The sequence below is a fragment of the Ammospiza nelsoni genome, chromosome 14 (assembly GCF_027579445.1).
Source record: "Ammospiza nelsoni isolate bAmmNel1 chromosome 14, bAmmNel1.pri, whole genome shotgun sequence".
NCBI classification, from domain to species: Eukaryota; Metazoa; Chordata; class Aves; order Passeriformes; family Passerellidae; genus Ammospiza; species Ammospiza nelsoni.
Genome location: NC_080646.1, coordinates 5,602,627 through 5,615,721, shown reverse-complemented (window position 1 = coordinate 5,615,721; position 13,095 = coordinate 5,602,627). Strand labels below are relative to the sequence as shown.

The window sequence follows — 13,095 nt, the reverse complement described above, 5'->3', positions numbered from 1 at the left end:
CCCCCTCTCTCTGGCCGTTAATTCTCCGCATTAATATTTTCCGCGGCGCGGGTGCCGCCGCTCACCCGTGAAGCCGCTGGAACATTATGGAGCTGTCAAGATAGCGAGGGATTACCCAGGCTGCCTTGCTGGAGTAAGTGACACCACTGAGGCCCCGCTTTGAGATGTTTATTTTGAGAGTAAGCTGACAAGCATGAAGGCCTGATCCCAGAGTGGCAATCTTATTTAATTAAAGGCCTCTTTTTATTATAGCTTCCCCCTCCCTAACTTTTTTTTTTAATGTACGATATATATTTTTATGTAAACAAAATATATTTTCCTTTTACATATATTCATTTTATGTATATATTCATTTTACCTAAATTGCTTTTATATATGTATGTTTCTATATATATAAATACGTGTAAATATAAAGGAAGAGTTTATTGAAAATAAATGCATGAGAATGATCACTAAAGCCTGGCTTGCATGAGCAGTGCTGGGCAGCCCTTCTCTCCCCCCCCCCCCCCCCCTTTTATTTTCCTTTGCTGTATAACAACCTGGAAAGCTTTTCAGAGCCATAATGCAATTGGGAGGCTTACTTAGCTATAGTCTTCTTGCTTCCCATCCTCAGAGAAAGGGCTTGGAGTTTTCTGCTTGTTGGTATTGAACTTGCTGGCTGTTTGCTTTTATTCTGTATCTCCTATTTTTCTCTCTCTTTTCAGGTTTTGTCCTTTTTCATGGGTTTTCTGTGCCAAAAGCAGATGAGTTATGGCCATAAACCACCTGCCTCCATCGTCTCTTCGTGCTTTCATTTCATCACTTGCTTTCCTTGTCTTGGCCAGTTGCTATTTCATGCACAGAATAGGTTGTGGACATTATTATTATTCTTACTTTTAATTATGCTGCTTTGTCCAGCTTACCCTGTAAATAAAAGTCAGGGGATTTTTTGCCTTTTTTTTTTTGGTCTTTTAAAATCTTTTTGAAGTGACACCAAAGAGCTCAGTGCTGTTATTTTTTAATTCTGCATCCTCTGAGGTCTACTGCCCCCCCACACTGTGGGGCTGTGATCTATTTGTGTGTTCCCACTCCTGGACATTGTGCTGGTTTTAAGCTGCATGCTTTGTTTAAGAGTATATTCATAGTTCTGAGAAATTTTTAGGGAAAGGTCTAGTCCTAACCCACTGGGAACAATAAGAAGCTGCCCTCTGACTTTCCTGGCTTTCCATCAGGCCCTTATTATTAGTCTCTCTTAGAGGAGAAGAAAAAGAGAATTCTGTTTAAGAAGTCTGCAGCTTTTTTTTAAACCAAAAAGAAAAAGTGATTTTTTTTTCAACAGTTATTATTCAGAAAAAGGATCAGCTGCAGACAGTATTTGAAAGCCAACTGATATTTTCCTTCTGGGAGTGAAACACACTTTATGCACGGAATGGACCAGGTTCTACAACTCTTCCCTTTTGAAATTAAAGCAGAATAAAAACTTTCTATAATTCTTAGAAATATGTCTGTCTCCCAGGAGCACAGTTCTTTACAGCGCTGTGTAATTCCAAATAGATGCTTACACATAGTTGTTTTTTCTTGTGTTTAAGTCTGCCTTCACATAACACTGATGAGAGCTTTGGATATTTAAATATGGATTTTTCACATCCTCACAGGTGCACCAAATCATTGGCAAGACTGAGTATTACTCTTAGGCTGGGTTATCCTGGACTGCCATGTGTTTGTCAGGCCAGTGGGAACCAGGGAGGACAGGTTCAGTTTATTTCTGACTCTGAAGTCTGCTGTAGAAATCAGTCTTTTCCTCCAGCAGCCCTTGCTGCAGGCTGGGGCCAGCCAGGACCACCACCCTAGCTGTTACCCTTCTAATGAAATTCAACTGTTAGGAGGGGAGTTTAATTCCAAATATCATGAACGATAAAAAAAATACTGGATATGACAGATGAATGGCACCTAGGCTCAGTTAATTGTAGATGCTGCTATATCTCAGTTTGATTTTTCCCTTTTATTTGCAGCCTGTGAAGATTATTTTGCAAAGTCTATACGAATAACTAAATCAACCATCCTCTAGTTAAATCCTCCCTGTGCCTTGTTCCCCCTCTTACCCGGTGTCCTGCACGGTGGTTGGTGTTGGTGCAGATGCCACCAGTTTAATAACAATAATAAAAAGTTGATTCCCTCTTCTGTTTTCCTTTGACAGATGCAAGTCTGTCTATTGCTGCCGAGTGGCACGAGCCTCACGCTCTGTCCATGGACATCTGCTCCATAAAAACAGGGGACATTATTGCCCTGGCAAATTGTGCCACTTGGATTAAAAACGTGTTACCTGGACAGTGCTTGTTTTTGCAGAGTCTGTTCTCTGTGTGCTTTTTATCCTGAGCTGATGAATAATGTTACTATTTTTTTTCACTGAAACCTCAAATTGGGTTTTAAGTAAATTGGCAAAGTGACACCAGTGATGAAATCCTGACGGGTATTTTAGCTATTGTTACTGGTTTCCTTGGAGCTCCTTTCCCAGTTACGATGCTTTGGAGTTTGGGTCCTTTGAATATATTCCTAGTCACAGGATCACATTTTCTCTCTTCCACTTGTCATTAGTTGGCCTGTAAATAGTGCCTCAGTGCTGCTTCTGTTTGCTCTTTTACCAAATTAAAATTTTAACAGAGTTGTTAAACAACAATTAGTATTCTTAAGAATAAAACAACAGAGATCAAGCAAACAAAGAAGATTTTTTTGTTGCCTGCTTTCAGGCAGCTTTCTGCTTCTGTCTGAAAGTTTCCTGTATGAATGAGTGATTTTTATATAGGTAATTAAGGAAATACATGTATCTGTAATTACAATTAACTGCTTAAAATTATTTTATGAAAATATAATTTAAGGTTGTGGAGTTGCATATGGTGCTGATGCTAATCTATTTTTTAATTAATTATCACAGGTACAAGTGACCCGTACGTGAAGTTTAAACTGAATGGCAAAACTCTTTACAAAAGTAAGGTAGTCTACAAGAACCTCAACCCAGTTTGGGATGAAACTGTTGTGCTGCCCATACAGACCCTCGATCAAAACCTCTGGATCAAGGTAAGTTTCGGTCTCAGATTTTTGAAAGTCTGCCCAATATTTTTTTAAGCAATTATTTTCAACTTTAGAAACATATTGATTTTTATTCCCTGCAGCCGCATGGCATAAAACAAAATCCAGTTTAAGAGCTTCAGCAATTTCAAATTAAAATGCACATATGTCTTTCCCAGATTTTACTTGCATGTTTTGCTTTCCGTCTGCAAAAACCCAAGTTTGAAATAAAACTCCTTGACTGGATCTGTTTAAAGCCGTGGAGCTGAATTCTGCTCTCTCTCTCCCCCTCTCTCTTTCCCCCCGTGCTTGTGCAAACTCAGGGAAACCAAGGGCAGTTTTAGAAGCACGTTTTAGGTGTGCAGTTTGGCTGGGCTGCACAGAATTATTACCTGGGATGCAGCCGTGACAAGTAGCAAAGCCTTTTCTGGTTATGAGTAACATTACAGTTACCAGAACCACAAGCTACCAGTTGTGAACGCTAATTGCTAAAACATCTGTAAGCACAAGTACCTGATTTTTTGTGCAGCATTTCATTATGCTGTCGTGTGGAGTATAAAGGAGCAGGCACAATCCATAGCAGCACACATGTCTCTGTTTACATAATATTAAGAAGATACTTTCAAAATGCTGGTTAAATATTTAGCTAAAAATACAAATTAAAGCGGGGAGATGGAAAGTGATCCCTGAATTATATCTAAGCTTTGATCTTTCAAATACAAAATTGAACTGAAAAGGCTTAAAATATCTGTTCTTTCATCGCCTGGGATAAAACAGGCTTATGATGTGAAAATTGGAAATATTTGTCTTATTTTGCCACCAGGTGTACGATCGTGATTTAACCTCTTCAGACTTCATGGGTTCGGCATCTGTGGCGCTCACTGAACTTGAACTCAATAGGTAACAGTTCATTTAATTAAAGGTTATTAATGCAGCTTAATGGAGAAACAGAGGGAAGTGGTAGAATGCTTTTTTTCTGGCTTGAAATTTTTCTATTTGTGAAAACTTATTTTTGATAGAAGCGCAGGGATTTCAAAAGAAATCACTTGAGGTAAATCTTCTGCACACGTTTTTATCCAGCATTATGCAGCAGATTAAAATCCAACCTGGACAGAGCCCAGTTCTAGGACTAAGAATTTCTGTGTGCAGCATTGTTTAGGGAGAGCCACACCAGGACAATTTGTGAAGGTTGAAGAAGGAAGAGGGGGAAAAGGTTTTTTCCAGCACCCCTTTTCCAGCCTCCCCCTCATCCATCCCTGCCTGCAGCAGCTGCATCTGGCCCTGATTTAGTGCCGAGGCAAGCCCTCTGCCTTTTGTCTGCTGCTGCTGCTGCTCGGGCTCAGTGTGGAGCTGGAAGCCAGGAATTCAAGTTTTAGTTGTTTCTTTTATACTCCCTTGCTGTGCGATGACTTTTTTTGGGGGGAAAATGAGTTCTCCCTGTGCAGGGGCTGTTGTATCTCCCGTGGCTGTTGTATCTGAATTTCTAGAAATGTTAATTTGTCCATGAGATAGTGCCATCAGGTAAATACCAGCATTCCTGTTTTCAGCAAGGGAACAGAGTCATGGAGGGGGATTAAAAGCAGGCAGAATAAATATCTCTGGAGTCAAATACAAACCAATAATATTAGAAGATTCACTTGGATGAGTTTCCCTGTCACTCTTCTTTTCTGTGTAGTGGAGGTAGTAGTAACTTAATTCAGTATGTACCTGCATATGGAGAGTTATGAGAAGTGAGCAGTGCTATAGGAACACTGTGCTGCATTATTAAAAGAGGGGTGTATTTTGTCAGAACCAAGAAAGAACTCTCCAGATTTCCCATTTTAACATTTAAACTCAATATTGGGAATTTCAGACAAGAAGCTGAAATTTGCACAGCTCAGCCTGACCTTTAATAATCAACTCGAGTTAACTGGAGTCAATAAATGCACAACTTCTTTGTTTTTCTTTTTTTTTTTTTCTTTTGTTGCCTTGTAGAACTACTGAACAGGTTTTAAAACTGGAAGATCCCAACAGTTTAGAAGATGACATGGGAGTGATTGTATTAAACTTGAGTCTAGCAGTCAAGCAAGGAGACTTCAAGAGAAATGTAAGTGGCTTAGGAAATCAAATTTATAGCTGGAATTTGCAGGGGGGAGAAAAGAAGAGCTGGCATAATGTGGTTTACTGGGAAATGCCACCTTTATTTTCATCCTCTGAGACTCAATATTGAAATCGAGATAGAGCATAACTTGAAAAAAAAAAAAAGCCTTGTATTTAGCTGGGCTAAAGTTGTGTAGACATTTGTGGCTGGATGCTTCTGTCTTGTCACTGTGATGTGCACTGTGGCAGCGCTCCCTGTGCTCTGGGTATGTGCCCAGCACTGCAATGGGCAGGCTGAAGAAAAGCTGTTATATTTCCATTTTTTTTTTTTTAAGCAACAATGAAAAAACTTATTCATGTGAAATCTAAAAATTGAGCTTGGATGTTAAGATTTAAACTGCCTCAGTCGTGTGGAGGAGCACCAGGCTGAGAGGAGATGGTTGCTTATAAAACCCTGATCTTCCCACTGACAGTTTCTTCACCGAGTTAATTGAACTTGGCTCCTGACGCAGGAATGTGGTGATTAGTGATGTTAGAAACCCAGAGAAGCTGGGCAGAGACTGGGAACACCATAACTGAAGCTGATAGTTTTTTTAAAATTTCAGGTCCTGCCGTGGCTTTTTTGCTTCTAATTGTAAAGTTTTCTCCTAGTGTTTTATATAGTGTGTACAGCACACAAATATTGATGAACTAATCGTGCTCCTGGCCAGCAAAGGGTGGAGAATACCCAAGATCAGGCAGTTACTTGGACTGTCTTAAAAACCAGACCTAGTTTTAAGTAGGTGTAATGCATATTAAGAGAAAATATTTCTACAAGTTTTCTGTAAAATTGAATATGAAACTTGCTGTTTACAGCACTTTAGTGAATTATAGGTATGGAATTCCAGCCTGAATGGGATTATTTATAGAAACATAAATGTTTCAAGGGGCTGGAAAGCAAACTGAGAAGAAGCTAATGTGGAATATCTGCTGTTCGTTATTTATTTTTCAAATAGATGCCTTTTTGAGAATTGTAAAGCCTTAATTAATAACAAAGTAATGATAGAGTTAATTTTACCTCACTGTATGATTATTTGAAAGCTTAATGACAATATTTAAAATAATGGTATATTTATATGTCTATAATATGAGATGGGTTTTATTTGGAATGTGAATTCCCCTCTCACTTCTACAATCAGCATGTTGGCATGTGTTACTGAATTGCAGGAAGGGGTGAAGCAAAAATGTAAAGTTACTTTAGCAAAAAAGTCAGAACCTCAGGAATTCTAGGATCATTATTAAAACCTGGGCTAAAGTGGACCTAGCCAGTGAGACAAAGCTTATTGGTTTAAATAGCAGCTTTTGGTACTCTTGGGTGCTTAGTTAACATTCAGAGTATAGATGATAGAAGAGCTGGTGCACACTGTAATTTTTTTAAAAGACAATGTTTTAAGCCCTCATATTTCAAATGCAGATTGCTCAGCCATTTCCAAAGGAGTCAGAACAGTGAAATAGCTCTGTCCACATTAGCACTTAACAGCAAGATGATTTTTTTCCCCCTTTTTAAATTAGCTTACTGTAGAACCAGATGGCACCAAAAGTATAAGCCATGTTTCTTACTAATGGCTCTGGGTCCCTCCACTTTTTATTCTCAATTACTTTTTTTTTATTGCCTCTTTTTTTTTGGTGCAATGCAGGTATTTTGAGTTTGTTGATTGTTATGTTCCATGAAGCAGGGAAGGTAGATGGAGATGTAGTTGTAGATTTAGCCCTCTATTTTGTAATAGCCTTTTCTAACTCATTTGACAAGGTTCTGTTTGAATAATTTTACTAAACACTTTCCCCATTTTACTCCTTACCCGTTTCCTTTCCCTGGATTCTCTTTGGTACAATAATGGGGACTCATGAACAGAGATGGTCAAGTCGAAAGAAAAGAACTTCATCCAAGGTAATACTTTTTTTTTTTACTTAAAGGAAATGAAGGTCCCCTCCCAAAATCTGTGCCCTCCTCTGAAACAGTCTAAACAAAGGAAAACTCAGAAGTGTAGAGGCAACCTGTCACAATGTGATGGCTGTGGTAACCTTTGCTTTCTTGATTTTTCTATTCATCGTGATGGGAAATTCCTGTTGTTTGCTAATTGTAGGTGCCGTGGTTGTATCTAGTGGCAAGTGAACGTAAGACCCCATTCACAAAGAGCTGTAGAAAGAGAGAAAATCTTCATGTACAAAAGAAAGGGGTGTAAATTCAGCCAAAACCAGAGAAGCTGTGGAGGGTTTGAGTTGTTTCAGAATGCACCGATGGTGGTTGGTGCAGGAGCGGAACGAGGCTCTCCTGGATCTGTCTTTGGGGCTGCCTCTCACCAGGGGTGGAATTTTGTGAGGCAGTATTTCTTCCAGCTGCCCCTGTGGGTTTTGAAATTCCTTTTGTTCTTGGGATGGAGGCTGAGCAGGGAGTTTTCATTACCTCCATTGTAACAGGATTTCCAAGATTTGTGTGATGCCACATGTCTGTTTAGCTTGCTTCCCTTGGTCTCCTGTAGGATCCCTGCAGGTTTCCATTACTTTTATATTCCTGTATCATTTTTGCATTAGATTTTAACTTGTTCAGGAAGCAGACTGTGGCTTTTTATGTGTTCTGTAAAGCTTTAATTTGCTATTGAGTAAATAACAATGATACAGACACTGCAAGCCCCAGTACCCAGCTTGAGAGCTGTACAGTCTCAGTCTCTGAAAAGCAGAATTTGGCTCTTAAGATGAGTGTACTCTCATGATATTTTCCCTCTGTAACTATCGGTTTGTGCCTAAATAAATTGAATCATTAACCTCCTCTTGTTTTATTCATTACAACTGTGGTGTGCTGTGTAGAGGAGCCAACCATCTCAGGTATTGTGCCAGCAAGAATGTTTTTGTCAATAGAAGAAGTGCTAAGTACAGCTTTTGGAGCTCTGATTGCAGGGATTTTGCAGTGCTTGGAGCAGAGAGCTGCCAGGAATGCCTGAATGCCACATGATAGACAGTGATGAAATAACTGAAGAGCCTATCATTTCAGTTTTTAACTAAAACTCTGGAAATTACTGTGCCATGGCTCGGTCAGTGTTGCTTGATCCCCATCTTTTTCACACAGCTGTCTCTGGATGCTGGTTGGCTTTGGGACCTGGGAAATGGACTGGGGTTTTTAAACTCAGATTCTTTTTCTTCAGAATAGCCAAAATTCTGTGTCGGTTGCTATTGCTGGAAGTTTTGGGGTGCCTTTTTTCCCCATTTGTTTAGGTTTTTTTTGTTTGGTTTTCCTTTTTGCTTTTACTCAATATCTTATTGCATTTTGTATAATATTTTTACATACATGTTTTTGGATCTTTAGCTGTCAGCCTTTCAGCTCTCAAGACTCTGTCTCGTGCCTTACCACCTTTCAAAATAAAATTAAGAGATGCTGAAGCGTGGTGCTGATTTAGGAGACATGAAAGTATTGTTTGAAAGGAAAAAAGCTTCAACCCTGTGCTCTGTTCTGTTCCAGTCACTAGAGGGTAGGAGAGCTTCAGCTCTTCCTAGGGAAGACACAGTTCATGCTCCAGTGTGATCTCTAAAGAAAACCTCTGTGACCATCCAAAGGCAGTAAAAAATATTTCCCAGCATGCGCTGGAAAAAATCTGACAAAGCAGTATTTCCTGGTTTATTGATTCTGCTACTGCACTAAAACACTAGTACTGTACATCAATAACCATCTTTAGTTAGGAAACTCTGCTCTGTGGAAGCAGTACTAGCAGTTTGTGGCAGAACATAAAGGCTGGGAAGAAAAATTGTGTGCATGGGGAATATAGGTGTCTAGGGAAGGCACAAGAGGTTATGGAAGAATAGCCAGAGAGTATGATGGGGTAGAAAACAATGCTGCTGGACGAGATAAAGATACAGGAATAAGGAGTGCAGGGGAAATGGAGAGAGCTCTGTAATGGATACACAAGCTTGTCTGGTTTTTGGCTCCTGAGCTGACTCTGGTTGGGTGTTGCAGGAGGAACACACAGTATACTTTCCATTTGAGCAACATTTAAATTTCCTCTCTCCAGGTTTAGGCAAATAAAAGTTTTCTATTTGAAATAGTTTTCCTGGGATTTTTTTTTTAATGTGCTGAACTGCAGCTGACCCCTATTGTAATATTTAGCTTTTCCTCTTCTATAAATACAGGGAAAATGACTTATTTTAGGGATGGACAAAATGAATATAACTTTCACAGCTGTTTTTTAATCTGTATTGCCTACATGAAAGAAATCTGATTATCCTCTAATTTGACCATTTTATGTTGTCTTAATGCAGATTTGGCACATCAGTGTCCTAAATGAGTCTTTTCACATTAATCACAGGATTCTTGCTGACTTCCCAAATTTACCCCAAATGTTGATGGCATTGGTACCTGTTGCAGCTCCATGTCAGACTGGCAGCAAGGCTCACGTGGGCTGTTGTGGGTACTGTGCTCTCTTCATGTGTGTTCTCTGAGCTCCCTTGGTTTTTGGAGAAAAAGCTGCATTTCAGACAGCAGCAAAAACAATGTCAGCACAAGATCCCCAGTCCAGCTCCAGTAGCCTCATGGTCATTACAGGCAGTATACAGGAAGGATTCCAGCAACTCAGTATGGTCTTTTAAATCATTTTGGAGCAAGAGCTGTTGAACTGCATGATTTAGGTGTCTCTTGATTATTACACAGTATATATTTTTCTCTGCTGCTGGAAGGGAATCATTACATATTTGCGCAGATTCCCCAGACATGGGGCAGCACATTCAGATCCCTCATTTTTCATGGGAGCTGAGAACAGCATTGTCCTCCGTGGGAGCTGTTTTCAAGAGTGTGGCTTTCTTCTTTTCCTCGTGGAGGGTGGCATTGCAAAGGGAAGAGGATGCTGTTGGGCAGCATTAATGTATTCACTCTTATCTGTGTATTGACATGCTCTCCCCTCTGTTCTGCTCTCCTTTCTGGGGCACAGAGGGAGTTGGTAGCTCTCTGCTGGAGCCCAGCAGGCTGATGCTCACTACCCTTGTTTGTCCCGGGTGGCTTGAGTCTCACCCTGAGTGCCCTGCACGCTCTTTCCTGCATTTGTACAGCTGAATAACCTTTAAGTGTTGAACATCCAGGAGGCAGATAAGCAGGTCTGCTTGGGGTGGATTGACCTGCAGCAGTTCAGTCCTGAAACAAAAGCGACGGAATTGCCACCTGGATAGCTTAAGCTGATTGAATAAATTGGCTGAAAGGCTGGCCAGACCCAAGAGCTCCTCAAGCATCTCATCGCAGGGGAAAATCCCTCAGTCTCCTATCTTTTTTTTGTGTGTGTGTTCCTATGTGGGCTGTTAGGTTTCATTTTTGTCTGCCTCATTGTGTTTGGCTCTCTCCCCCAATCCCCCGTGGGCAGCGCGGAGCGCGGGGACTCGCTCGCCACAGGGTCGCACGTCGTGGTGCCAATCTCGTGTTGGTTCACTTGCCTTTCCACTGCCCTCTCCTCTTTCCCAAGGGGAAACTGCTTCTTTCAGAAACGGTTTCTCTGCCTAATGAGGAGAGGTCCGAAGAGTCCTCCTATTTGTGTGTTGTTGTTTTCTCAAATGGCAAATTACGTGGCCCAGTTTTGACGTTGACCTCTTCACAGGGATTGCAGCAGGCTTTCTGTTGTCCTGTCTCATCCTTTTAAATGAAGGATGGGAGAGATGGGCTCACTTCACACTTGGCCACCTCGCCGTGTCATTTAAATGTACAATTTTTCTGCATCTCTTTATTGCTTCAAAAACAAGTTTGAACTTGGGGCATGTATGTGTGTGTCAGGAAAAGAGACAGATTTGAAAGCAGCCCTGATGCACCAGAGGGGATTTGCTGGGTGCCTATGGAGGGAGATTATGGACAAATGGAGTTATCAGGGAGACTGGAGCTCCTAAAGGATTTTGTGAAGCTGGGTCAATGAGCTGGTTCTTTCCCCTCCAAAGCTCTGTCATTCTTGTTCAGCTCCTGTGTTTGGCTTTGTGAAGGCAGAATATAGCCCACCTGCTCATCCTTCTTTTTTAAACCAGAACCAGGAAGTGATAAAAAATTGAAAGGTGATGTGAGAAACTTTTATATTCATTTTGAAATCAGGATCAAGATTTTGAGTTTGATGATGTGAGTACTGATTTTTAATTTTTCTGTTCAGAGCTATGGGATGCTTTCTGGGCAAATTTTTCTCCTTTTCTAAGTTGGGAGAAAAAACATCTTCTGGTCCTTTTGTGGCAGGATCCTGCTCTATGACCAGGCCATACTTTTGCTTCAGAGATTACTTATCTGATGAGTTAGAGTTCTAAATTTTGCAGTGGACATGGGTTATTAAACTTAAAAAGCATCTAGTTAGTTCTAAGGAATAAGAATCTCTGGATATTTTAGTGTTTATTATCTGCTTTTTTTGTTGCTGTTTCTTTTTTTCCTGGCTGACTTCTTTGAGGGATGTCTTTAGTTCCAGTTTTTATCCATTTTACAGCAGTGAACTGCTCATAAAGGTGACCTTTATGGTGTTACTGCTTATTTGCACACAGAGCCCAGCCAAAATCAGAGCTCTAGCTTATCTAGAGACAACCCTCAAATTGTGGTCTCAAGGCTACCTTGATTTCAGAAACGATGAGGGGAAGGATTAAGCAAGCTTGTCCAATGCCTTGTGCTTGGGACCTGTGCCAGCTTCCACCATAAATCATGTGCTTCCTAATTTCCAGCCCTGTAGCCTGATCCCAGCTTCAGCCAACTTTTCTGTACCTCGGCAAGGCACCTTTGCTTGGGTCTGGGATGTAGCCAGAGTGTGAGCAGAGAGTTTACAGGAAAATACAGCAGGAGAGGCCTGAAGCACCTGGCACCCAGTGTGGGAGCCCAGCTGGAAAGGGCTCAGGTTCAGCAGGGGAGGAGCTGCAGTACCCAAGTGTGGAGGCATCGGTAGCCTGGGAGGTAACAGCAAAAGGGAGAGCTGGATAGATAAAACACTTCAAAATTGTCACTGATTAAGCAGTTGTGTCCTCATTTCCTGGCCAGTTTGGACCAGGGCTTTGGTTTTTCTGGTCTCATTGTGAAGGCAGGTCAAGAGGCTGGCTGGTGGCAAGGAAGAGGGTTTGAAGTGTTTTTTTTCAGTGCTTGTTTTGCCCAAGTGACTCTGTTGGACTAAAGGCTGTGCTCCTCTGTGCTCTGCTCTGCAGTAGTTTTGCCAACTCAGAGGGAGGCTGTGAAGTTGAATCAATTAGCTCTGTGTAAATCAGTTTGAAATGAGTAGGTATGGGGTATCAGAGAGGAGGTAAGTCTAAAATAAATAAGGCAATATAATTTTCTTATCACCTGGGAGGCATTTTCCATCGTGCAGACTTCCCTAGGCAGCACTAAAGTTGACTCATTGAAGGCCTGGGTCTGTGGGTCTACCACACATCTGATTTTCCCCAGACGTGCTTCCTTCCAGAAACTGTGAGTGGAATCTGAGACACTGCCTGTTTCACTGGGATTTCCATCAGGGTGGTCAGAGGAACAGCCTGCCAAATACCTGGGGAGGCTGGAGAAGTGGCTGCAGAGCAAGCACAGAGGGGCTCTTTGGTGCTGTGAGGCACAGGAAATGTGCCAGACCTGCTGAGCAGACTCTGTGGGGGCGACCTGGGCATGTCCAGGAAATCCAAAGCATTCCTCATGTGCTGTGTCTTGCAGGGCTGTGAGACAAGCAGCCTGCCCATGCTCAGTTTGGAGAGAGCGCTGTGCCAGTGGCAGGGCTGGACTGGGAGAGGTGGGGAAGCTGGAGGGGATTCATGGAGCCTGTGAGGAGCTCCTGCAGGTCAGCACCGTGCCCTGAACCTGTTGCAAACATCTTGGCTCTACTCTGCAGTGGGATGCTCTCAAGTGATGCTGGATCTCATGCTGGTCCTGTTAGCTGGAGAGCAGCACACCCCTCTGCACAGCCAGAGAAGGGGGTGCACGGGGCTCTTTGCTTGGGGCCACCTGTTTTGGGAGGTCAAGGTTGGTGCATT

The 13,095-nt window shown here is 41.7% G+C and overlaps 1 protein-coding gene across 1 annotated transcript in view; it reads left to right on the top strand.

The window, feature by feature from the left end:
* Nucleotides 1-13,095, top strand: part of MCTP2 (multiple C2 and transmembrane domain containing 2) — a 117,827-nt gene that overhangs the window by 31,057 nt on the left and 73,675 nt on the right. Inside the window, exons 6-9 of the mRNA XM_059482272.1 lie at nucleotides 2,912-3,054; nucleotides 3,869-3,945; nucleotides 5,020-5,131; nucleotides 7,016-7,051. Coding sequence (XP_059338255.1) covers nucleotides 2,912-3,054; nucleotides 3,869-3,945; nucleotides 5,020-5,131; nucleotides 7,016-7,051 — 368 coding nt within the window. The remainder of the gene's footprint in view (nucleotides 1-2,911; nucleotides 3,055-3,868; nucleotides 3,946-5,019; nucleotides 5,132-7,015; nucleotides 7,052-13,095) is intronic.